The sequence below is a fragment of the Hyaena hyaena genome, unplaced genomic scaffold (genome assembly GCF_003009895.1).
Source record: "Hyaena hyaena isolate Hyena2069 unplaced genomic scaffold, ASM300989v1 scaffold_40, whole genome shotgun sequence".
Taxonomy (NCBI): Eukaryota; Metazoa; Chordata; class Mammalia; order Carnivora; family Hyaenidae; genus Hyaena; species Hyaena hyaena.
In genome coordinates this window covers 1,128,381-1,154,579 of record NW_024080672.1, presented here as the reverse complement: position 1 = coordinate 1,154,579, position 26,199 = coordinate 1,128,381, and the positions used below count along the sequence as shown (strand labels likewise).

At 45.1% G+C, this 26,199-nt stretch overlaps 1 protein-coding gene across 5 annotated transcripts in view; it reads right to left on the bottom strand.

The window, feature by feature from the left end:
- The window catches only part of SNX10 (sorting nexin 10), a 71,253-nt gene that overhangs the window by 27,563 nt on the left and 17,491 nt on the right, over nt 1-26,199 (bottom strand). Inside the window, exons 2-3 of one of the 5 annotated variants that reach the window (XM_039229891.1) lie at nt 21,964-22,027; nt 3,125-3,171 (exon numbers count right to left, since the gene is read on the bottom strand). In XM_039229891.1, the coding sequence (XP_039085822.1) occupies nt 3,125-3,148 (24 nt within the window). In that variant the 5' untranslated portion in view covers nt 3,149-3,171; nt 21,964-22,027. The other 4 variants (XM_039229890.1, XM_039229888.1, XM_039229892.1 and 1 more) reach the window with 4 other exon arrangements.

The following is a 26,199-nucleotide window of genomic DNA, read 5'->3' as shown; positions in this document are numbered from 1 at the left end:
TTGAGATAGAGAGAGCACGAGCAGGGTAGGGTCAGTGAGAGAGGGAGATAGAGGGTCCAAAGCAGATTCTGTGCTAACAGTATCAAGTCAGATGCTTAACTGACTGAGCCACCCAGGCACCCCGATGTTATAATGTTATATAATTATTTATAATAAAAGACTTTTGCACGGTCAATAAAACACTTTCTTTATGTAGTTGGTTAAATCAGTTTTTGTGCTGTAGTTTTTAGTAATTGAAATGAGTCTGTAATAAAAATCAAGTGATTAAACCAAGTAAAAAATTTAGAAAATTAAAAGTTAAAAAATTTTAAAACAAACCCTCTAACTGGAAAAAAAAAGTCTTTGTTGCCTTCATTGGCAGTTTCCCCCTTATGAGAATGACTTTTATTTATTTTTTTAACTTATTTTATTTTGAGAGAGAGCACAAGGGCACACAAGTGGGGGAGGGGCAGAGAGAGGGAGCGAGAGTATCCCAAGCAGGCTCTAGGATGTCAGTGCAGAGCCCAACATGAGGCTTGGGGCTCGATCCCATGAACCATTAGATCATGGTCTGAGCCAAAACCAAGAGTAAGCAGCTAACCAGCTGAGCCACCCAGGCGCCCCTCCGCCTGAGAGAACAAGGTTTAAAATATGCCTTGGGAATGTGCCAGCAATCACACAGCCTCACTCCCTTGGCACTGCCTGCCCAGTAGTCAGGCCGAAGCAGGTGTGTACGAAGAGTCCACCTCCCCCAGAGAGAGGTCTGGCCTCTGCCTTCAGCTACTGGGAGGTGATCTCTAGGCCTCTAGAATATCCTGCCTGACAGGAGTACCTTTGCTGGCCTGAGCTTTGGCCACCAGAGAGGCCAACAATGTGAATATGATGGGGGTTCAGAACCACACTGTACCAACTGCGACCTTTGGAGGAACTGGAGACTAACGATATTAGCCTGACTGCAGGAGGAGTGGAGACTAAAAGTCAGCCACACGGGGCGCCTGGTGGCTCAGTCGGTTAAGCGTCCGACTTCGGCTCAGGTCATGATCTCATGGTTCATGGGTTCAAGCCCCGCATCAGCTCTGTGCTGACAGCTCAGAGCATGGAGCCTGCTTCAGATTCTGTGTCTCCCTCTCTCTCTGTCCCTCCCCCACTCACGCTCATCTCTCTCTCTCTTTCAAAAATAAACATTAAAAATTAAAAAAAAAAAAAGTCAGCCACACAGGGAGTATGTGACTGAGTCCCAGTAAAAACTGGACACCAAAAGCCCTGCTGAGCTCTGCTGTGCGTATTATCACACACCAATCAACTCCATACGGAGGAGACAAACAGGAGCTCCACATCTGGACGCCTCCCCAACTCTGTCCTCTGCACCCCTTCCTTTGGCTGGTTCTACCCCGTAATAAGCCATAACTGTGAGTATCATAGCTCTCTCAGTGACTTCTGTGAGTCTTATGAATTATCAGAATTGAGGATGGTTTTGGGAATCCCCGAAATTATAACTGGTGTCAGAAGTGAGAGAGATCAGGGGCGCCTGGATGGCTTAGTCGGTTAAGCGTCCAACTTTCGCTTAGGTCATGATCTCGCGGTTCGTGGGTTCGAGCCCCGTGTCGGGCTCTGTGCTGACTGCCAGCTCAGAGCCTGTGTCTTCCTCTCTCTCTGACCCTCCCCTGCTCACACTGTCTCTCTCTCTCTCTCCTAGAAATAAATAAAACATTAAAAAAAAAATTAAAAAAAAAAAGAAGTGAGAGAGATCAGGTGGGGACTTGTAGTTTGGCCAGCTTCACAGAGAAGGTATTTCCTGAAATAGGCAGCCTGATCCCAGTATTGTTTAATATAGAGACAGGAGAGAAGTCCTGGTGTTATGTGGGGTTAGCTCTGTGGGGAAGAGAGGGGGACTGACTGGGAAGGGACACACAGCACCGTCTGGAGTGCTGGAATCATCTATACTCTATCTGAGTGTGGTTACACAGGTGTATACATAAAGACTAATCTGCTGAGCTATACACATAAGATTACATTATTTTATGCATATTCATATATATATATATACAGTGAAATATATACAGTATATATACAGTGAATATATACAGTAATATATATATATACATATATATAATACTCCAAAAGTTAAAAACACTGTCTTTGAAAACAGGGGAGACAAAAAAATGTTTAAAAAAATAATAACAATAGAAAGAAAAAGAAAACGGGGAGCCTAGCCTGGAATTAAAAGGGTAGAAGTGAGCTGGAGTGATGAGAAGACTATGAACCCAAAGACAGGGCTGACAGTAAGAATGTGAGATCTAGCAAAGAAGCTTCTGGAAGGATTCTCTGGAATGGACTTTTTTGGGTTGTTTAGTGTTTTAACCTTGGGCAAGGCAAACTAAAGACCACGTGGCCGTGTGTGTGTGTGTGTGTGTGTGTGTGTGTGTGTGTGTTGTGTGGTCCCTACCAAGTCCCTCTGCCACTGTTCAGTCTCATGAGGCTCACCCAGTGACAAAGTGTGCGATACAGTGGTAGGCAGGGTAGGACAAATGGGTACTTTCAAGAGAGCGTCGCTCAGCAAAGGGCTGGTGTGGTGGTTACCCGACCCTCTGCCCAGTCAGATAAAGCCCAAGAAGCCAGGACTGGAGACCCGGGAGGTCAGACAGGGTTTAGGAAGGAACAGTGTTCTCCGAACTGTGTGAAAGCAAGCCAAGATATCTGAGAGGCAACAAGCAGGCTGAAACTGAAACTAATGGCGGACAGTTCCCCTGGGTTATTACCAGAGGTGGGGGGATTCACTCGTGAGGCAAGAGAGCAGAAAACCACGAAAGCCAGAGGGAGGCTGTTCAAAGCAGAGGGTGATAGTCAACGCCTGGGAGAAATGTGAGTCATGGAGAAAGATATTTTTATAAGCAGTGGGTGGGAGGAAGCAAGGACCCAGCTCCGTCACTGGAGTCAAGGAATGAGGGTCGAGGACGCATCAATGCTGGGCAGTGAGGGCCATGAAGCCGTGGGGACGGGAGGGCAGGTGTTCTGCTTTGTCGTTAACCCTCCTCTAGGATGCCCTGAAGTGTCCTGACTCTCCACGATGGTTAGTGAATGAAGAACTAACCTGCAGTGAGTCAAAACGCACAGATTATTTATCTTCGGATTTGTGAGGACATACCTCTTTCTGCTGTTCGGGAAACATCTTCAGCACAGGATATAATCAATCTGAAAAAGAAGATACCAACAGTCAGTGATCTGGAAGCAGGTATGTCTCTCACGGCCTCCCATCCAAATCCTCCAAGAGAAAATCTCTGTCTACCCACGGTCCCTGAAACATGAACCTCTGCTCCTCCTCCCTCCAGCCCACTCCTCACCAGACCAAGGTGAACAGCAGTCTGCACTGGGGCTTGGGGGTTCAGGACACGGTCAGTCTGAGGCAGCTGGATGATGACAGGCACTCAAACCCGAAGGCCAGGCAGAGTGTGGCTAGAGTTGGAGCCTTGGTGAGTCAGAGGCGGGAGGCGGGGGAGCAGAGTGACCACGCGTGTACCAGCAGGAGCTCCCCATTGGCAGAGAGACGGAAAGAATGCAGATGCCCAGAGAGAGCCACCACTGGGAACAGCGCTGATGGCTTTATCAGAAACTAGACCTTCAGGGAAGAGGTCATTGCCGTGACGAATGAACCACTCCAGTATTCAGACAAGCAATGGTGTGGCCCCACGAGGGATGATGGTCAGCACCTTGATACCAGTCAGTACAACCAACCTGAAGGGCGGTCCCAGGCCCTGAACATCCCTGGGACTGTCTGCTGTCTTTTAAACCCCACTTATGACATAAGCTCACTGAATGGGACACCTGCTCCCTATCAAAGAAAATTGAAATCCCGAACTATATTACATATCCTGCATATGTATTCTTACAGCGGAAAAGCGGCTATGACTGTGTGGTCGCTGTTTGTCTTTCTTTTGACCCTGTAAGTCCGATTCCATTTTCAGGATTTGCCATCCACATAAGGCTCTACTTAAACATCCTTGAGACTGTAGGGAATAGAAGGAAGCCTCCAGACCCACATGACGTTGCTGACAGGATGCCCCACAGCAGGCAGAGGAAAGGGCCTTCTGCAGGAGAAGAGTGGATTGCACGGGAGTGGCTGGAGAGTCCCCGAGGGGAAGGCACTTCCTGTCACCCAAGGAGGCACAGGAGGACCCATGGAGGACACAGGAATGTCAGCATTCCTGGAAGAAAGAGGGACCTCCGAGGACCACGGGTGGTGACAGCACACACGAAGGAGGGAGAGAAGCGTGATGGACAGTCCAGTGATGGTGGGCGGGCCAGTTCCACTGGTTGAACTGTTGCTGCCAAAAAGATATGCCCACGTCCTAACCTCCAGAACCTATCTGGAAAAAGGGGCCTTTGCAGACATAAATAAGAATCTCAGATTTGATCATCCTGAATTACAGGTGTGGGTTCCAAATGTAATGACAAGTCTCCTTATGGGAGACAGAAGAGGAGAAAGTCCACACACAGAGGGGAAGCCATGTGAAGATGGAGGCAGAATACTGCAGAGATGAAGACACAAACCAAGGACATCTGGAGTCCCCAGAGGCAAGGAAGAATGTTCCCCTAAGCCTCCAGAGGGAGCACGGTCCTGCCAACACTCTGATTTCAGACATCTGGCCCCCAGGATTACAAAAGAATAAATTTCTTGTTTTAAGCCACCAAGTTTGCGGGAACTCCTTTTGGCAGCCATCGGAAACCAATACAGAAAGGGTCTGTGGGGATCAGAAAAGACAGGCTGGGGTCGTAACTGTGAAAGGGGTGGGAATTCGTTCATTCGTACGTTACTCGATAAATATTTACAGCGCTCCTACCATGTGCCATGTGCTGGGCTAGGAGTGGGGCACACAGCGGACTACAGCATACACCTGAAATTCGAAAGACGACTTCATAACCATAATGTGGAAGGGACAGGAAAGGACTCCTGTTTCAAGAACGGAGGGACAAAATGCGGGGTGGAGTGGGGAGTTGGGAAGGCTTTACTGAGAAAGTGGCACGTGAGCTGAAGCCTACAGGGTGGTGTGGTTTGGCGTGGAATACAAAAGGAGAAACATTCTGCGCAGAGGGACTGGCATGTGCAAAGGGGCAGAGGCTGTGAGGAGCAGGTAAAGGGCCGGGTCATTGGAGGGATTCCTGCGTTGGATAAAACTTAGCCCAAGGGCTGCATCCATCTCAGGATGGGCTTGTTCCCTACACACACTGCTCTGCACCACAGAGCTGGGCCTCTGCCCAGGTGGGTCCTCTACCCTCATGCCTTCATCCCTTCCTGACCCCCCTGCATACCTCCAGTCCTTTCCCAGGATTCTGCTCAGAAATCACTTCCCCTCTCCTTGCCCCGGCTCTCTGCCCCGTTACAGCCCTCTGCCATCACAACCCTCACTTGCAGCATAATATTTGTATATTCTATCTCCCCAGTTGAGTCAATTTCTCCAACAGAGCGTATCTGTGTTCTCCTGTGTAATCAAACTTCCCAACTATCCTGTGAGGGAGATGTGAGAACCCTCACTTTACAGGTAAGAAACAGAAGGTCAGAGGGAACAAGTCGTCCAAGGTCACACAGCCAGTGGCAGGATTCCAGTCCGCTTTCAACTCAAGCCAGTCTGCTTCCCAACCCCGTTCTTCCCATTGCCCAAGGCTGCACCCATGACTGTGTCACATGAACCAATGGATTGAAGTTTGGGTCTTAATTCTCCTCAAAGGGCTTGAGCTTTTCCCACCCAGACAGAAGGACTCTGCAACTCCAGTAGGGTACAGATCACCCCAAGATGCTACATACCAAGTAGCACGGAAGTAGGAAACTGAAAGTTTAAACCAGCTCCGAAACTTCACACAGAACCACACAGTCAACCTTTAATACAGAGAGAGGCGGGGCGGTGGCAGAGGGGGGGGTGAGGACAATGGGGAGGGGGCTTTCGTTTTTTACTCTATATACTTCCATATTGGTTGAATTCTTCCAGTTAACACAAATTCATTTTATACTTTTTGAAGTAATGATGGTTTAAAATGAGCACCATAATTCTGTCAGAAATGGTCACTCTAACATAAATTACGGAAGATTTTTACTTCATGTGAAATAAATAGCAGATTCGAATTACAAAGAGACACTACCTTTGTAACAGAAGCTATCCGCTGGTGCTAGACCTTGCCATGGCACTTACTAATGAAGAGAAGGAAATTAACTGGTAGCATAACTGTATGGTTTAGATAAAAGGTCAGTTGTCTATAATTTAGCAAACCAAAGCCTCAATGAGAAGCTGCCCTTTGAAAACATGACGCCCCCCTGGTGGGCTATAATATTAGATTTGTTTAGATTTCCAAATTCCCCAGAAGAGCCCATATGTCTTTCATAATACTCTCCGTCGGGAGATTTTCATCCCAACAACAGTCTGCCTCCAGGTGACCGTCAACAAGACTGTTTTTGGAGCACTTTATCTCCCCACCACCAGTGGGGAACCACAGCACACCTGGATAATCACCCAGAGAGCCCTGATCTTTCCTACTTACCTTCCCAGAAAAAAATTATTAAATCTCCCCACTATTCTGAACAACAGGGATGACTTCTCAAACTTGTTGTCCAGGATAGAATTAGGTACACAGAGATGGCAGATACAAGGGTTGTCCCCCTGCTGGGAAATATGGCGGCCACAGAGACTCATCTGAGAGGCTCAAAACGTATCTATCACTGCCATGAGGGTATGAGTTGCCAAAACCAGAAACTTCAGGAGAAAACTGCCTCCATTTTCCACCTTGGAATATTTCCTCTGTAACATACAAAATGTCCATGGAACAAAGGTGGAATTCTATAGAGCAGGGGCTGGCAAATTTTTTCTATAAAGCACCAGAGAGTATATATTTGAGGTTTTTCATGTCAAACAGTCTCTCTTATAACTGTTCAAGCCTGAAATTTGTAGTGAAAAAAAGCACCCAGATGGTAAGTAATCCAATGCACATGGCTCGGTTCCAGCAAAACTTTATCTACAAAAACAGGCAGCAGTAGCTTGCCTTACCTTACCTATGGAGTAAGTAAGTAGTAAGTGTTATGTTCTCAATTCTATGCCTTAATAAAGCCCTCTCTTAGATCAACAGGAAAAAAAAATCACAATGTCAAGTTTGGTCTGTATACCCATGGGCAGTTCTCTCTCTGACAAGCAAACTACTGACCGCGTGTCTACAGACTGTATACAGGACTGGAAAGAAAAGGGATTATGTACTTTTCCCAGTGGTGAAATAAGCAACACAAGTGTGGTTTAGGTCATTCTCTAAAATGAAGATGAAGGTGGGGGTGGGCTTTCAGTAGCATGTTTTTAGGTTTTCTTCCCGTCTCATGTCAAAGGCTGATGAACCCAATAAGCTTGTTAATAATGAACTAGGTCAGAATGTATTTATATCAAAGCCACAAGGACATTCTAAATAGAATAAAACTGGTTTTATCAAAGATCTACAGGGAGCCATTGACTCACTGTAACAGTATACAATTTCATAAACCAAGTATGTTCTTGGTATGTTCTTCCGTATCTCCTGCACAAAAGTCAAGAGAAATCTCATGCACTCCTAGAAGAAAGTGCAGGTAGATTTTTAACTAACCTCGTGGTGGGCAGGGCCTTTCTAACAGTAATGGGACAAGGGTATATATTTTTTATTAGGAAACAACTTTTATAACTTTCTTTTCTCTCTCTCTCTCTCTCTCTCTCTCTCTCTTTTTGCTACGTTAGGAGGAGTCATCAACGCTCAAACAGAATACACTTAACCTCTTCTCCCTTCTGGAGGTGTGGCCAGGTTCCAAGAACCGGGGCTTGAGCCCGGAGACAGGCCTGCAGGCTGTGCGTGGAGGAAGCAAACAGGTAAAAAAGACACCACCACACGTTCCTGTAATGTCTCACCATCTCACCTTGAAAGTGCTTTTTTTTTTTTTTAAGAATGTGAAAGAGAGAGAGAGAGCAAGTGGGAGACAGGGCAGAGCGAGAAAGAGAGAGAACCTTAAGCAGGACCACACTCAGCACGGAACCCAATGTGGGGCTCGATCCCACGATCCGGGATCATGACATGAGGTGAAATCAACCGACTGAGCTCAACCGACTGAGCCACCCAGGTGCCCCAACACTGCTTCTGATGCTTTTTCACCCCAAGTCTTAGAGCCTTCACACCAACATATTACCTTTTAATGCTGAAGAGACTCCACTCCAGGACAAGAGTGCTTGAGGATGGCATACATCACCCTGTTCCTTTCCTGTTACAATTCTGCCTTCAGAGAGGGCTTTTATAAGAAAGTCAGACCAAAGCCTTGGTATTGCAAGGGCCTGAGCACTGGAGGAGAGGGCTCATGCAAGGGGTTGGCTGAGTAGCCCGTCTCAGAGGTATCTAAGAAGGTGGGAAGAGGGGGCTGGCTGCCTTCAGGGGTACCCAGGAGCTGTGTTGATCTGGGGTTCTAAAAACCTTGTTCCTTACCCTTCGAGACAGTATCCTCCCACCTACACCCTGTCCCGTGCCTGTGGCCCCTGCAGTGTGTACCGAGGAGGGAGCGGTGTTCTGTCTACACCTGGGTCTCAGCAGCTCACTGCCTCGCCGGGGAAAGGCTCACCATGCCAGGGCATTTATGCTGTGGCCCTTGTGCTGCCCTGTGAAATGCCCGAGAGCACTGAAGGCCCTGGAGTCCTCTAAGCTACCCGAAGGAACTGGTCCTAGTATAACGGTTAGTAAACACCCCTCCACCCTCACATACACATCAGAATAGGAAAAACTTTTTAGAAAACAGTGATAGATGTGACCGTATGAAAATTTAAACCTGCTGTAGTGTACATTTCAAAAGGATTGTAAAGACGCATGTTCTATAATAATAATATTTATAATACATACAAAGGATTAATACTTTTTTTTTAATGTTTTATTTATTTCTAGGAGAGAGAGAGACAGTGTGAGCAGGGGAGGGTCAGAGAGGGAGTCACAGACTGAAACAGGCTCCAGGCTCTGAGCTGGCAGTCAGCACAGAGCCCGACGCGGGGCTCGAACCCACGAACCATGAGATCATGACCTAAGCGAAAGTCGGACGCTTAACCGACTAAGCCACCCAGGCGCCCCTAGAATATTTTTTTAATGATAATATCTACACTGGCAAAGATCATGAGAAGCGGGCCTGATGGCTGCTGGGAGGAATGTGAGCTATTGCAATATTCCTGAAAGACAACTGGGCCATATGTTTCACAAGAATTTTTAAATTGCTCATGTTCTTTGACTCAATTATTCCACATCTGGGAACTCAACCTATCAACTCTGACATGCGCAAAGAAAAACATTTTTATCTGAAAGAATGTTCACAACGCAGCACTTTTAAAAAAGTGTATCAAATAAAATGGAAACGTAAATGTCCATCAGTAGATGGGAAAGAATGAATTACGGTAGAGCTACGTGACACACCAGCTTATACCACTACACATTGTGTTATAGAAGAATATTAAGTGTAAGGAGTGTTCACGAAGGGTTAACATTAGGCAGGGAAAGATAAGGGGCCTGCAGGGAGGCTGACCAAGCCACAGGGAAGGAGCAGTAGAGTTTGGGGAAGAAGAGGAGGAGATAAATGTGTTCCAGACCTGCCCGAGCTAGGGGCGGGGCTAGGGGCGGAGCTAGGGGCGGAGCTAGGGGCCGTGCATGAAGTCCCACAATCTTCCTGATAAGGTCCCAGGAAAAAGTCAGGGACAAAAGTTCTCGGAGCTACCCAGTCGGGACCCCTCTCACTCTTGAGAGCTTCATACTTTCCCTCAATAAGCTCTCTGGCTTTGCTCACTCTGCTGTCCGCGAGATTCTTTCTTCGATTCCATGAGACAAGGACCAGTGTCTCTCACACCCTCCGGTAACAGTATCACCAAGTGAATTTTTTATGTATGTTTTTATTTCTTTACTTATTTATTTAAGAACCAGGGGCGCCTGGGTGGCTCAGTCTGTTGAGCGTCCGCCTTCAGGTCAGGTTGGGATCTCAACAGTTTGTGGGTTCGAGCCCCACGTTGGGCTCTGTGCTGACAGCTCAGAGCCTGGAGCTGTTTTGGACTCTGTGTCTCCCTCTTTCTCTGTCCCTCCCCCGCTCGTTCTCTCTCTCTCTCTCAAAAATAAACATTAAAAATAATAATAATATTTAAGAACCAGAGCCTACGTACAACGAGTTAACAGTGGTCACTTCTGAGTGATGAGATTCTGATGGTTTTTTACTCTGTTCTTTTCCGTACTTTTCAGGAAGTTTACAATGCATTTGTTACTTTTGAAATCTGAAAACACTGTGTAATTTTTTTAAGTAAAACTTAATGTGCTCAATCACTTTTATATTCCCATTTCCAAGAAAACAAACAGCTAAGTTAATTTCACTTTGTGTTTTACTGCTTCCAATGATGTTCAGCAACTTTTCTACATAAATAAAAAATTACTGACTTCTTACTTGCATCTCATAAAGATATGCCATCAGTGAGGTTGCTTTAAATCCAAAGTTTAACTTAGTGTCAGTTTTTCTCATACCTATTTCTCAGTACTACCTATGTCTTTCGTGCTGCATTGGGCAGGTCTAGGGGGTGGGGCCGTGCCCCTCAGCCCCAAATCTCCTCTAGAGGGAAGCTATGGGCCAAGGTCTTGCTGGAGGGGCAGCTCTGTAGGTAGCCCTGCTTTGTATCACCTGAGGGGACCCTTCCTAGACACAGGTGACAGCATCAATGATAAGCATCGGACTCTGGGGAGGCCAATCCACAGGGTCAGTCAGGGGCCCGAGGCACCGCCTGGCACGGAAAGAAGAGCTGGGCACCTGCTCCGTCCCATGTTTGGCCCAGGACACACTGAGAGACTTGGCAGCACCCTGGGACCCGAAGCTGGGAAATGATGAGAGAGAAACAGGAAGGATTACACCGTGACAGCCAGAGGTCTGAGCGACCAGAGCTTGTACTGAAACAGAAGCCATGATGAAGATAAACGATCTCATGAGATATTAAAGAAACTGGCCGCCAGGAAAGCTGACTTACGGCACTGGCTTCAGCTGCCCCTGCCAAGAGCTGCCTGGGGCCAGCGCCCGGAGTGCCCAGTGCCTTAAGGGTCCAGCGTCTTCTTGGCTCCATGCACCCCTCGACTCAAGGCAGCCTGAGGGAGGTCCCAGCTTGGGCAATCCAAAAAGAAAAAGCAAAACAAGCCGCCACCAAAGCAGGAGGCCCGGACCGATGCGGGGCAGCTGTGTGCCTTCCAGCAGGAACAGCAGCGGGTGCAGAAGCACTGGTAAAGCCGGCCCCCCCGTTCTTCCTCAGTCTGATCTCAGAATTTAAAAAAGACCAACCAAAACGGAAAATGAGGCAGAAAGCTGAAATTCAGTGAAAGTTGGAAACACAAATAAAATTACGGTTGAAGTTTTCCACCATTTATCACAAAAGAAAAAAAAATAGCAAAGAGCAAACGACATTTCTTTTTAAGGTGTATTAGCAGTCTAAGAAAATACTGTTGCACCGTACGAAAAAACAATGAAACCTCTAACTTGGTAATCTCAACAACATGTGGGCTCCATTTATGGTCATGAAATCATGCTGGGCCCCATATGGGGTTTAAAATTCAGGAACAAGAAAAAAATACATCGAATTTTAACCTCAACTATTTTGGTGACCTTTTGGAAAAGTGCTACCTTATTTATACCTTAGACTTAAGGTCTTACCTGGACACATAGGAACGGACAGTGTGGGCCTGACCTCTATCCCCCCTCATATATACACTAAGGACAGCACCGGGGAGTAGCTAAACATGACCAGAAGAAACAGAATTGAAGGAAAGAAGCCATAAAAAGCAGACACAGAAGAGAGAAGGGGACACTCGAGCAGACACGTGGGTGATACTAGACTTGCTAGCTGGTGAGATCACTCTCCCCAGAACAACCCTACCCTCCCAGATCAAACCCAAGAATATTTTTCACACTTCTCAAATGCTCTCCTTCCTCTTTTATGCTATTAAGGTTCTCTTAATTAGTGATGTGTCTGGGCTACTCCTTTTCCTCTTCTAGAAAAGCAGATAAATCTTGGGGGGGGGGGGTATTAGTAATCTAAACATCAGTGTGAATGTGACCAGATTGCATTCCTATTAACCAAAAGCCACCTACAGCTACTCACTCCCCTCCCCCATCCCCATCACCACGCAGAATTTTGATTAAGAGGGAAAAGAGGGGAAACCATTGGTACTTGGGGGTGTGGCGTTCTTTGGAGGCTGATGCATCCCTCAGCACCCTGCCACAGAGCCATGAAAGACCTGAGAACATGGCCCCCTGAAGAACAGTAAAAAACACCCAGCTCTTCTTTCCTACCTTTCCTTTTTTCCTACAATTGGAAAGGTATTTTATTCAATTTCACTCATTCTAGCCCCACCCCGTGGTAAGGGGGCTTTGCAGAAGTATGACCACACTTCCCATCAAAATACTATCTTAAAAAGAGCCATCAAAAGAATAAAATAAAATAAAATAAAATATCTAGGATTAAATTTAACAAAAGAAGTACAAAGCATATACTCTAAAAACTACCAAAGATCACTGAAAGAAATTAAAGATCTAAATAAGTGGGGTGGGGGGAGGGATTCCCCTGTTTATGGACAGGAAGACTTAACATTTTTAGGATGACAACTCTGCTCAAACTGATCTATAGATTGAATGCAATCTTTACCAGAATCTCAGTTGACTTCTTTGTGCAAATTGACAAATTGATTCTAAAACTCCTGTCTAATTGCAAGGGACCCTGTATAACCAAAATAACCCTGAAAAAGAAGAACATAGTAGCAAGACTCTCATTTCCTGATTTCAAAACTTACTACAAAGCAACAGTATTTAAGATAGTGGCACAAAAATAAACAGACAAACAGAATGGAATTAACAGTCCAGAAATAAATCCATCCATACCATTATGGCCAACTGATTTTCAACAAGGCTGTCAAAACAATTCAGTGGGGGGGGGAAACAGTCTTTTCAACAAATGGTGCTGGGACAAATGGATATCCACAAGCAAAATAAAGCTGGACCCCTACTTTATACCATCTATAGAAATTAACTTGAAATGAATCAAAGACCTAAGTGTAAGAGCAAAGTTAAAGTTAAAAATTATGAAACTTTTAGAAGAAAATACAGAGGTAAGTCTTCATGACCGGGGATTTAGCAAAAGATTCTTAGATATACCAAAAGCATAAGTAACAACAACAGCATCAAAAAAAAAAACCCAAAACAGATAAATTAAACTTCATGAAAATCAAAAGTTTCATCCTTCAAAAGACACCATCAAGAAAGTGAAAAGACAATAAATGGAATGGGAGAAAATATTTACAAATCATGTACCTGATAAGAAACTAGATCTAGAATATATAAAGAGTTCATACAACTCAATAATAAAAAAAAAACCCTTAAGAATCTAATATATACCCTGATGACTATAATACACTATATTATATAATTGAAATGTTCTAAAAGAGTAGAACTCTCACCAAAAAAGGGGCGGGGGATCAACAGGTGAGCTGACGGGATGTGTTAAGTAACCTGATGGGGTAATCCTTTTATATGTACACATATTATCAAATCACATCATATACTTTTAAGTATCTTAAAATTTTGTCAATATGCTTTGGTAAAGCTGAAAAGATAATAAGAATAAAATATATATGTTGTATTACATTACATGTATAAATATAATAATATAAATATAAATATAATGATTGATAACTTATAAAGATGACCGATAGCTGATAATTCAAAACCAGGCAAAGGATCCTCAATAGACATTCCTCCTAGGAAAAATGGGAAATGGCCAAAAGCATACGAAAAGATGACCAATACCATTAGGGGAAAGCACATGAAAACCACAGTGAGATACCACTGCACTCCACGAGGCTGGCTAGAATCACAAAGTCCAATAGTAACAAATTCGGGTAAGGATACAGAGAAAATGGAACCCTCCTGCACTGCTAGCAGATTTGTAAAGTAGTGCAGCCACCTCAGAAAACAACCTGGCAAGTTTTCAAACCACCAAACACAGACTCACCATTTGACCCGGCAATTCTCCTAGGTCGATAAGAAAGGAAAATGTATGTCCACAGGGAAAAAATATCAGCATTATTCATAATAGCCAAAAGGTGGCAATAACCCAAACGTTCATCAGTGGACAAATGGATAAACAAAATGTGGTATATCCATACAATGGAATGTTATTTGACGATAAAAAGGAATGAGGTATTGATACGTGTACAACTTGGGTAAACCTTGAAAACATCAGGTTAGAAAAGGTCCACAAAAGTCCACCTATTATACAATTCCATTCATATGAAAGTGCAGAATAGGAAACTAAGGAGAGAAAATCGATTACTGGCTGCTTAGGGCTTGAGTGAGGTGGGTAGAGAGTGAAAGGGTAGAGCTTAGGGGTTCAGGGAAGTGACAGTTAAAGAGCAATGAAATGAGGTGACGAAAACACTCTAAAATAGTTGTATGTATCTGTGAATAAACTGACACCAGTGAACAGTATACTTAGCTGGGTAAATTGTATAGTATGCAGATATTTCAATAAAGTTGTTATTTAAGTGTTAACTGAAATTCTGAGTTTGACCCATTTTATTCACGGCCCTCATGTCCTTATTCCTGCAAACCACAAAGTCTGCCAAACTGAAGGCCCTCTGGGCATCATCTACCCCTGGGGTTCTCTCACCCCGACTTGGCTCGGACCCCATCCTTGCTCTGCCTTCCCCTCTTCCAACTGTTCCTCCCACGATGCCTCTGGAATGTTCTTCCTAGAGCCAGCAAGCGCCCCACATTCACACCTACCTCGACAGCACTATTCTGGCTGGGCCCTGGCCACTCTTCCCTTCCTTCGTGACCCTTCTAACCAGCACCCCATTTCTAAGGACCAGGAGAAAACCAAATTCCCCTGGTCACTACAATCTCCAGATAAAAACCTACCAACAAGTGCCTAGAACCTAGGAATGTGACCCACTCCCTCCTCCTCACTTCCTGGAATGACTTCCTTCTCTCCAGTTTTCTGCTTCTCCTTTCTACATTTTTAGGAACCTTCCTTGTGCTCTTTCCCATTTTTTCCTGATCCCTCCAAAGAGGACTTCACTCACCATAATGACCTAACACCTCTTGGTCTTGCCTTAGCCTATTCATTCCTGTGAGCTAACCTCTTACCAACAATGTCTTTACCATATGACCAAGTCCCACCCCAACAAAGAACTTCTCTTTGAAATGTAAAACTAAAAGTGTCCTCTGATTACCACAGCCCACCCATCCTTCTCTCACTTCCTCATTCTCATCCAATTTGCTCTTTCACTTGAATGAAAAACCACAACTTTGATCCTACCCTTCCTGTTCTCCCTCTGGACCGCACTTCCACACACAGTCTCCCTCCAGTGCCCCTCATTTCCTGTTCCACTGACACACTTCTATCTGTCAACCTCCAAACACAGATCAACGTAACCTCTGTCAACCTCCATTTCTTCCTGTCCCACCTACCACTGATGAAAAATGCCATTGTCTCTATGGCTCCATCACCAGGTTAGGAGTTCCAGCTTCAGTGGGGTCCTCCAGAGTTCAGGAATCTTCCACTCGTGCCAGCAGCTTCAGACCTTCACCTCTCACCTCCAGCTACCTACCTCCTCCCAGTCTGCTACCCACCCCCCATCATCTGATAACTCTTATCTCCCATTTCATCAAAACAATAAGACCATCAGGTTTATATTCTTCATCTTGGTTCTCTGCCCCCTTGAAATCTACCCACATACTCACCCACTTCCCTCAGGCTCAAACGAAAGGATCACACGTTGCCCTGTCTTTGTGATCTTATTTCTCCTGCCTCCTCCAAGACGTTGGTTCAAGTACCCCTCACCCTTACTAACTCCAACTGCTTCCTTCCCCAACAAACAAGCTGAAGTTCCTCTTACCCCAGTGTAGATGGGCAACACTGGCTAATTCATTCAACCTATTGAAGACCAGGCACTGCTGCAGACGTCAGAGATGGGACAATGAGCAAGACACCAGGTCCCTCATTTCGCTTACATCACAGTGGGAAGAGACGGAAAGAAGACGTGTAAACAAATAAAGAGACAAGGTAATGAACAAGCTTAATGAAGAAAACAACAGGATGATGCAATCAAGAGTAATGCCGGGTATGTGGTGGGGACTACTTCACATGTGGATGATCCGGAAAGGCTTCTCTGAGGAAGTGACATTTGAACTGAAACCTGAAAGGAAGAGGGGGCCAGTGACAAGGCAGTCTTTCACAAGGTAGTCAACTGTCAGAGGAACATGTTTTCTTAACCACCGTGTTTAGTTCTCCTGAATGTGAAGGTGGAGAAACCAAAAGGCAAAGGAATAGCTAAGTTGTTCAAGGTCCTATGGTTAAGTAGACTAGACTACCAGCCCCAAGGTCCATGGAGATAATTATCAGCACCCTAACCTGACGTCATTTTTTTTTGATACAGTATTAATTTGAAAAGATTACACGTATTTTTAAAAATCTCCAGTTTTGTTTCATAGTACTTCAAATGTGAGCCAATAAATTGCCATCTTCATGCCTCACTACTGTGAAGTTATATACAAGTCAGTCAAATATGAATTTATATTAGGGAGGCACCTGGGTGGCTCAGTCTGTTAGGTGCCTGACTCTTGATTTTGGCTCAGGTCATGATCTCAGGGTTATGGATCAAGCCCTGCATTGGGCTCCACATGGAGTATGGAGTCTGCTTAAGATTCTCTCTCTCCTGGGGGCTTCTGGGTGGCTCGGTCAGTTAAGAGTCGACTCAGGTCATGATCTCATGGTTCACAAGTGCGAGCCCCGTAATGGGCTCTGTGCTGACAGCTCAGAGCCTGGAGCATGCTTCAGATTCTGTGTCTCCTTCTCTGCCGCTCTCCCACTCATACTCTGTCTCTCTCTCTCTCACTCAAAAATAAATGAAACATTAAAAAATATATATTTTAATTAAAAAAAAATATTCTCTCTCTCCTGGGGCCTCTGCGTGGCTCAGTCAGTTAAGCATCTGACTTCGGCACAGGTCATGATCTGGAAGTTTGAGTTCAAGCCCCACATTGGGCTCTATGCTGACAGCTCAGAGCCTGGAGCCTGCTTCAGATTCTGTCTCCCTCTCTCTGTCCCTCTGCTCTCCCACTTGTTCTCTCTCTCTCTCTCTCTCTCTCAAAAATGAGTAAAACATTTAAAATATTAAAAAAGAAAGAAAGAAAGAAAGAAAGAATGAAAGAAAGAAAGAAAGAAAGAAAGAAAGAAAGAAAGAAAGAAAGAAAGAAAGAAAGAAAGATCCTCTCTCCTGAGGCGACTGGGTGGCTCAGTTAAGCGTCTGATTTTGGCTCAGATCATGATCTCCCAGTTGGTGAGTTCAAGCCCTGCATCAGGCTGTTTGCTGTCAGCACAGAATCTGCTTTGGATCCGGTCTCCCTCTCTCTCTGCCCCTCCCCCACTTGTGCTTGCTCTCTCTCTCTCTCAAAAATAAATAAACATTTAAAAAAATAAGATTCTCTCCCTCTTTCTCTGTCCCTCCTCCCTGCTCATGTGTGCACATGTACACTCTCTAAAATAAAAATGAATAAAATATAAATTTATATTGGGAAAACTTTGGTAGAAAGAAATTAAAAGGCAGACCCCAAAGCTAACCTTTCACTCTAAAACTGCTTTGTGAAAGAAAAGGAGAGCAGCCTTACAAGTCATCTCAGCAAGCCCTTAGGTCCCTCCGAACCTACAGAGTCCTAATCTCATGAGTCACTGGAAACGGCCACCCTGGAATCTGTAAGTGCTACTCCACTTCCTTCCTTCATGAGGATCTAGGAGGTCAAACAATGACCACAATTTCAAGGCCTCCCAACTCGTGGGAGATCAACATGGTCATTTCTCATGGTCAGGGGAAGAGACATAAATACTAAGTGAAAGAACCCACAGAAATGTTCTCTGACCTCTGAAAGTAAATATTCTAGAGGGCTTGTCTGGCTCCATGGGAAAGGGGCAGGATCAGATCACTCGATGCCCTCTGCCAGGGGGATTGACAAGCAGGGAGAGCTGGGAGAGAAAGCAGAGCAGGGTGACATGAGCAATGCATGTGACAGAAATAGCCCCTGCCCCAAGCCCGTCAGAGCCGAATGTTAAAACCTGGTAAATTACAAGTGCAAAATTAAAGTGACTTGTTCAGTCCCTTAACGTAAGCTGACGCTGAACACAGAGAAGTAGAGGACAGGGAAGTCACTAGGGTGCCCAGTGATCAGCAGGCCTCGCTCACTCCTTTTCCGTGATTCCTTTCCCGCCCCGGCATAACCTGAGCAAGCTGTCAGTGGTGCATCTGTGACCCTGAGGGTGTGCTGTACACCTGGAAACATGGCCTTGACCCACGGAATCTGGCTAGGAAAGGGCTCGGGACAAAGCCTCACAAAACTGACCAAACCAAACAAAGCTTGGGGCGCCTGGGTGGCTTAGTCAGTTAAGCGTCCGACTTTTGCTTAGGTCATGATCTCGTGGTTCGTGGGTTCGAGCCCCGCGTCGGGCTCTGTGCTGACTGCCAGCTCAGAGCCTGGAGCCTGTTTCGGAGTCTGTGACTCCTTCTCTCTCTGACCCTCTCCTCCTCACGCTGTCTCTCTCTCTCTCTCTCTCTCTCTCCTAGAAATAAAAAAAAAAAACATTAAAAAAAAAAACAAAGCTCAAAGGGAGTGTTTTTTCAAACAACACTAACCTTGTGATCTTATCAGACATTTAAAGTCCAAAGATTAATGAAATACTAAGTAGGCAAAAAAAAATGCAGGCGGCTGGGGAGTGGGAAAAAAAACCCAGACTGGCTTTGTCCTAGCAGATGCAACAGTCAGGTTCTCTGTGAAAACGCCTGGACTGAAGCGAAAGTCAAGATTTAAAACGGGTTAAGTTGTTCCCTTCACAAATCTGAAAAGCGTAAGCTAGCTGGGGGAATCATCATGCCCATGAACTAGCCAGTCACGTGGCTCTGGGCTGGGCACTGCTCTGCCTACCTCAAAGGCACAGGAGACTGGACTCCACGTGACTCAGGCCAGTGTTTACACCTTGACCCTAACCGGAATACAGGGTTATGGACTTCAAAGTCTAGAGCTCACCCACCCTCCAACCCAGCATCCCTACTTCTAGGAAGGGATTTATGAGAAAAACCAGCAGCCGGGTGCAAAGTCACATCTGTGATGCTGCAGCCATGCTTATCACCGGAGAAACTGTGACGTGAATGCTCGCTGGTAAAGGAAGGATTAAATAGAGTAAGGCGCATTCATGGTATACCTTGCAGGTGTTCAAAAAGAGGGGAGGGGATCTGTAAGCGAGGAGACAGGGGACTATCCCCGATGCACAAAGTGGGGACGACAAATTGCAGAATGATATGTAGTGTGATCCCGTTGTTTAAGTGTGTACGTTGTCAAAAAGAAAACCACAGACCCAAAATGGAGTCACGTACGGAAGGCCACGCCACCGGCAGGGGTGGGGTTAACACCTAACCTAAATGCAGTTTAAACCTCCCCGAGAAATGTAGTCTTAACCGGTCAGTCAGGAATTTTCTGGTCAGCAACCAGCCTCTTCCTCCAAAGCTAAGGTAATCTGCAGGTAATACCTCCACTCTTCCCCAGGGAAAATGACTTTGCCTGAAGCAATCATTTCATTTGCTAACAACTTCCCTGTCCGACCCTCCTGCCTTTAAAAACCTTCCATTTTTACAATTCCTCGGAGCATCTCTCTACTTGCTAAATGGGGTGCTGACCAGTTGAATTTCATTTTTTAACCACATACATATGTATACACTTAAATGCCCAGAGATGCACTGCAAAAGATTCCAGAGGACATGTGCCAAAGTGAGTGCAGCTGAGGTCTGGGGGGCGGGGGTAGCGGGGAGACCGGGGGGAGACCAGTGTTTTTAGCTTATACACTCCTGGATTGTTAAGAACTCTCATTCTTAAAAATGAGACTTTGCGATTTGAATGTATGTAAATATAGATAGTGTATATAAATATATAAAATCAACTAGACCTCCCTGGGCATCTTTAGTTCTCTTTTGCTGAATCAGAAAATCCCAATTACTGGGAAAGGAAAGAAGGCCTGGAGGAGTGAACACTCCCCTTTCCCCAGAAGTGTTTGCTATTTCCCCCTCGTTTAGCTGACACGTCAGGCCATATTTGTATTCAGTTCTGATTCATCAAAAATGAGGAGAGGGCATGAGGCAGGCTGAGGGGCAAAACACAGCTAGCACCCTCATCCCCACCCCCCACCCCACCCCGTCCAGGTGGGACAGGTATGATATTGCTTGGACACTCTAGGCTGGCTACTCAAAACCAGGACAGGACCCAAAAAAGGTTAAACTGGTAAGAATGCCACCAGTTTACCAGAAAAAGGCCTAAAGTCCAGGAACTCCCTACTGTCTTAGCGTTCATGCTTTGCTAGAGGGAAAAACAACCTTAGCTTGACAATAAATAGCCAGGCTGCCAGTAAGTCTTTAACATGTAGAAGTCTCTTTGGGAAACTCCCTCCTGGATTTTATCTCCATAAAACAGTCACCCCCACCCCCCCACCCCCAGTGCACCTCCTCTTGCCCACGGGTCCTGTCCCGGTGCTTTCATAAAATCACCTTTTTGCACCAAAGACATCTTCAAGAATTCTTTCTTGGCAGTCGGCTTCGGACCCCACGAACCCCCCATCACCCCAAAACTTCATCAAAAAATAATTCATTTTTGTAATTTAGAGAGAGAATGTGAGCAGGGAAGGGGCAGAAAGGGAGAGAGAGAATCTTAATCGGACTCCACGCTGATTGAGCCCCGCCATTCTGAGCCAAAATCAAGAGTCGGACGGACACTCAACTGACCAAGCCACCCAGGTGCCCCAACAGTTAATTTTTGAAGCAGGATTCGCATTAGCACAAAGACAAAACAGGAACTGCGGAGCAAATCCAAATGGTTTGGAAGCCAGCTCAGCCCAGCCCAAACAGGCTCCATCTAAGTCTGGGGCCAGTATCAGGCACTGACAGCCAACAGCTTCCTTGGCCAAAGTCTCATTGGTATGTCTTTCCAACCCCACCCATGTTGGACCCGTTTCTGAATATATTAGTTATCTCTAATTCATCCTGCCCTTGCTTCCAAATGGATGGGAGGCAGTACCCAAATAGTTGATGGAGCAAAGCTTTTAACATGGGAATTGTGATGCAGTTACGGTAAGAATGAGGAAGAAGTAAAAATGTCACTTTAAGTATAAACTCCTGATACTCATAAGCATATTTAATTTTTGGTTGATATACACTAATGCTCCTTCAGATCTATACTGTAAAACCAAGGTATAAAACAATCAGGAAAACAACCCAGAAGGACAGCGCTACAATATCCACTGCTACTGACTCAGACAATAAATCTAAATTCAGCAAGCTTTCCCATGCTCTTCAGAGGCCACGGGCCTTTTTCTAAGCCTTTCTCTTATTTCTTATATATGTCTAATCAATCTTCTGGCACACACCTAGCTTGCTGGCACAGTGGCTTGGCAATCTTTGATGACTAGCTCAAAAGGTGGCATGGAAGTGCTTAGAGCTCATATTTGGAGTCATTCACATCTGGATTCAAATCCCCACCATGCCACTCACGGCTGTGTGACCTTGGATGAGTTACTTAACTTCTCTGGTCCTCCACTTTCTTATAGGGGGAAAGGAAGAATTTTTTTTTTTTTTAGTTTTTTAAATGTTTATTCATTTTTGAGAGAGGGGGGGAGAGAGAGAGTGCAAATGGGGGAGGGGCGGACAGAGAGGGAGACAGAATCTGAAGCAGACTCCAGGCTCTGAGCTCTCAGTACAGAGCCTGATGTGGAGCTTCAACTCATGAACTGTGAGATCATGACCCGAGCTGAAGTCAGATGCTCAACCAACTGAGCCACCCAGGTACCCCAGAAAGGATTCTTAGCAGTGCCTGTTTCATAGGGTGAGGATGAAATCAGATAATGTACTTGCTGCACTTACCAAGTGTGCAATAAAAGTTAAGTGTGACCACTGGCTGAATTCTTGGAACTTTTTTCTTCAAAATCTAAGAACAATGAAAGACACAAAAAATTGTATATTTTCAAAGAAAAGCTCGATTGGATGGCTGCTTATACACATGTATATGTCCCAGAGCAAAGAGAGAAAAGCAAAACTTGCCATTCTCCAAGGATACACAAGACCACTGCATCTTTTGGGCACCTGGGTGGCTCAGTCGGTTAAGTGTCTGAATTTGGCTCAGGTCGTGATCTCACGGTTCGTGGGTTTGAGCCCCGTGTCGGGCCCTGTGCTGACAGCTAGCTCAGAGCCTGGAGCCTGCTTTAGATTCGTCTCTCTCTCTCTGACCCTCCCTTGCTCATGCTGTCTCTCTCTCTCTCTCTCAGAAACAATAAAACATTAAAAGAAAAAAAGACCACTGCATCTTCAGCTATAAAAAATATCCGTGCAAAACTATAAACACTGCAGCAAAGATCTCTGGCCAAACAGAATATGGTACAGGTACAGAAAATGCACATTGGACTAGCTATTCATGATTGACTGCATGAGAAACAGAAATGTAGGAGATGTGCACTAACAATACTGTGTCTTAAATCCTAGTATATTACAACTGCTTCCAAGGCAGCCTTGTTATGAACATGGTTTCACACCAACAGCTCTGTATGAGCCTTTCCCACATCTTAGGGGCCAACAATACTTGGCCTTGTTGAAGACCATCGATAAGTTTCCCTTTAGGCTTCCATTTTCCAAGTTAAGTATCCTCAGGTATTTAGTATCCTCTTGCTAACCAGGATTAAAAAAAAAAAAAAAAAGATTTAAACAGGTACCTTTTCAGAGTCTCCAAATGAGCAGAAAACACAGACAGTAATAAAAATAGCTACCATTTCTGAATGTCAACTATGTGCTGGAATTGTGCTGAGTATATTATGTGTACTACCTCATTTAATTCCTACAGTCACCCGTTTTATAGATGAAGAGGTCAAGGCTTAGAGAGGTGAAGCCGCTTGCTCAAAGTCCCCGACGTGTCTGGGGACAACAAGCCCACCTGCCTCGTTAACCACCACTCACTTTTCAGATCTCGGCTCCACTCTCACTAACCCCCTCCAGCAAAGTCAAGTCCCCTACTTCCCCTGCACGTTGTCTTCCTCTGTCATTCTGAGCGCAGTGATAGTTTTACCCTTATTTGTGTCAATACTGAATGAATGTCTGTCTCCCCACCAAACTGTAAGCTCAGGGATAGCAGAGCTCCTCGCTGTGCCCGTTTACTTAGGGTCCCTGCCCTCCGACCCCAGTACCAAGCACATAATGGGTTCTCCATAAACATTTACACCCATTGCGTGAATAAGGGGGAGAAAACCGTGCTCAGAAATCAGCAGCCGCTTGGGCACTGCACCAAGCACAGGCAGTCCCGGGTTCGTCCGTGTGTGGGCACCACAATGCCACCTGCCCGTTCTGAGGGGCAAGATAACTGCAAGAATTGGAATGAGCAGAACCGGAAGGGGACCTCAAGCACAAAACCACCCAGGGGGGAGACACAGCTCCATCTTCCCATTTGAAAGAAGACAGTACAAGAGATGGACTCTTTATCGACCCAATTAATACATTACTACTAATAAATCATGTTTCTGATTCATTTTGGTCACCTCTTTCCACTATATATGCCTTATTTCTGTTTCAACTCTTTTTTAATTAAATGTTTAAAGATCCTGTTTTTAAGTAATCTCTGTACTCAATGTGGGGCTCAAACTCACAACCCTGAGGTCAAGAGTCTCATGCTCCACCGACTGAGCCAGCCAGGTGTCCCCTCTGTTTTGACTCTTTTTCGTGCTATTTTAATCTGCTTTCTAGTCCCTTCCTTGAATATCTTTTTTCTCAAATACTTGAAGCAGAATCACATGCCATTCACAGGCTATTTTCTTAACACTCAGCTACGAAACCAAAAGCGACTGGAAATAAAGGAAACTGGATACACAACAAAAAGGAGTTATTAAATCTCAACATTTCTTTGTAAGTCACTGTCACAAGGAAAATCCCAATGGTTTCAGCGTAAAATTTTTGTGTCTTTTTTTAAGTAGGCTCCAAGCCCAACATGGGACTCAAACTCACAACCCCAAGATCAAGAGTCGCGTGCTTTACCGACTAAGCCAGCCAGGCGCCCCTGAGCAAAATCTTTTAAGTAAACCATAGAGCTCCATCTCATATTATACTCATTTACAATACGAAAATGTTAAACAGTAGAAGCATTAAGTCATTCACGAGAATGGAAAACACATCCACATGAAGCTATTTTAGTCCAATAAGACCAAAAAGGAATAACTTTTTATTTATTTATTTATTTTTTAAAATGTTTTTTATTTATTTCTAGGAGAGAGAGAGAGAGAGAGAGAGACAGCGTGAGCAGGGGAGGGTCAGAGAGAGAGGGAGTCACAGACTGAAACAGGCTCCAGGCTCTGAGCTGGCAGTCAGCACAGAGCCCGACGCGGGGCTCGAACCCACGAACCGTGAGATCATGACCTAAGCGAAAGTCGGACACTTAACCAACTAAGCCACCCAGGTGCCCCAGGAATAACTTTTTTAAAGAGAAAATTACATTTGCTTCCTGTCAAAAAAATCAGGTGTTTGAAGGGCTCAGGATCTGATTATCAGTCTGATGATAGTTTTGACTTTGTAATTTTTTTTTATGTCTATACCACAAGTGAATACTGAGCTTTAAGAGGATAGAAGAAGTAGAGACAATCCAGAGAGGGGGTTTTGTTACACAACTGCTCAAGAAAAAAAAAGGAAAAAGGAAACTTAGTCCCACTGATTTAGCAGAGCCCCAAATTCATGAAAGGTCTACATGATTTAACCCTTTTTTAATATGCAGTCTTACCCTGCAATCCAGCAGTTGCACTACCAGATATTGACCCAAAGGATACAAAAATACACCCTGATGCTTATAGCAGCACAGCATTATCAAGAACAGCCAAACTACAGAGAGAGCCCAAATGTCCACGGACCGATGAATGGATAGAGAAGACGTGGTACATATATACCACGGAATATTACTCATCCATCAAAAAAGAATGAAGTCTTGCCATTTGCAATGACATGGATGGAGCTAGACTGTATTATGCTAAGTGAAATAAGTCAGAGAAAGACAAATACCCTATGATTTCTCTCTTATGTGGAATTTAAGAAACAAAACAGATGAACCAATGGAAGGGGGTAAAAAGAGGAGAGAGGGAAACAAACCACAAAAGATTCTTAATGATAGAGAACAAACTGAGGGTTGATGGAGGGAGGTGGGTGGGGGATGGGCTAGATGGGTGCTGGGCATTAAGGAGGGCGCTTGTTGGGACGGACACTGAGTGTTGGACCTAAATGATGAATCACTGAGGTCTACTCCTGAAGCCAATACTGCGCTGTATGCTGACTAAAATTTAAATAAGTTTGAATAAATATGCAATCTTTCCAAGTATAGAATTCCCCTGAACATTCTTTTCAGAGAGTCACAGATACAGCAGCTTCTCCGGGCCTGGCAACCGTGAAGAGCCCAGTTATGCAAGCTCTTAGTCAAGGAAATTTGCTGCCTGCGAGTGAAACAATAGCCCTGGGGAGGCAGGTGGCCTACAGGTTATAACACCATCAAGTATTTACTGCAAGAACCAATTCTAGAGAGCTGCTGTGTGACACTGCGCTCGTCGTTAACAAGACCGCGTGGCACACTTAAAAATCTGTTGAGAGGGTAGATCTCATATTAAGTGTTCTGACTACAATATAAAAAAAAAAGATCAGGTATCTGCTAAGTGGATCTAGTTAGCCACACAAAGGCTGGGAGAGAGAAACTGCACGGTCCCCAAAATGCCACAAGCAAGGAGGTTCTTTGCTCTGCACCCCTTCTGTGCATGTGCGCGCGCACACACACACACACACACACACACACACACTTCCTCCTCTTGCCAGTTAACTTCTACATCTTGATTCCTGTGTGTGCTTCGTGCATCTTTCTAATATAAATACTCGGCCCTTGGGGCACCTAGGTGGCTTAGTCGGTTAAGCGTCCGACTTTCGCTTAGGTCATGATCTCGCGGTTCGTGGGTTCGAGCCCCGCGTCGGGCTCTGTGCTGACTGCCAGCTCAGAGCCTAGAGCCTGTTTCAGTCTGTGACTCCCTCTCTCTCTGACCCTCCCCTGCTCACGCTGTCTCTCTCTCTCTCTCTCTCTCCTAGAAATGAATAAAA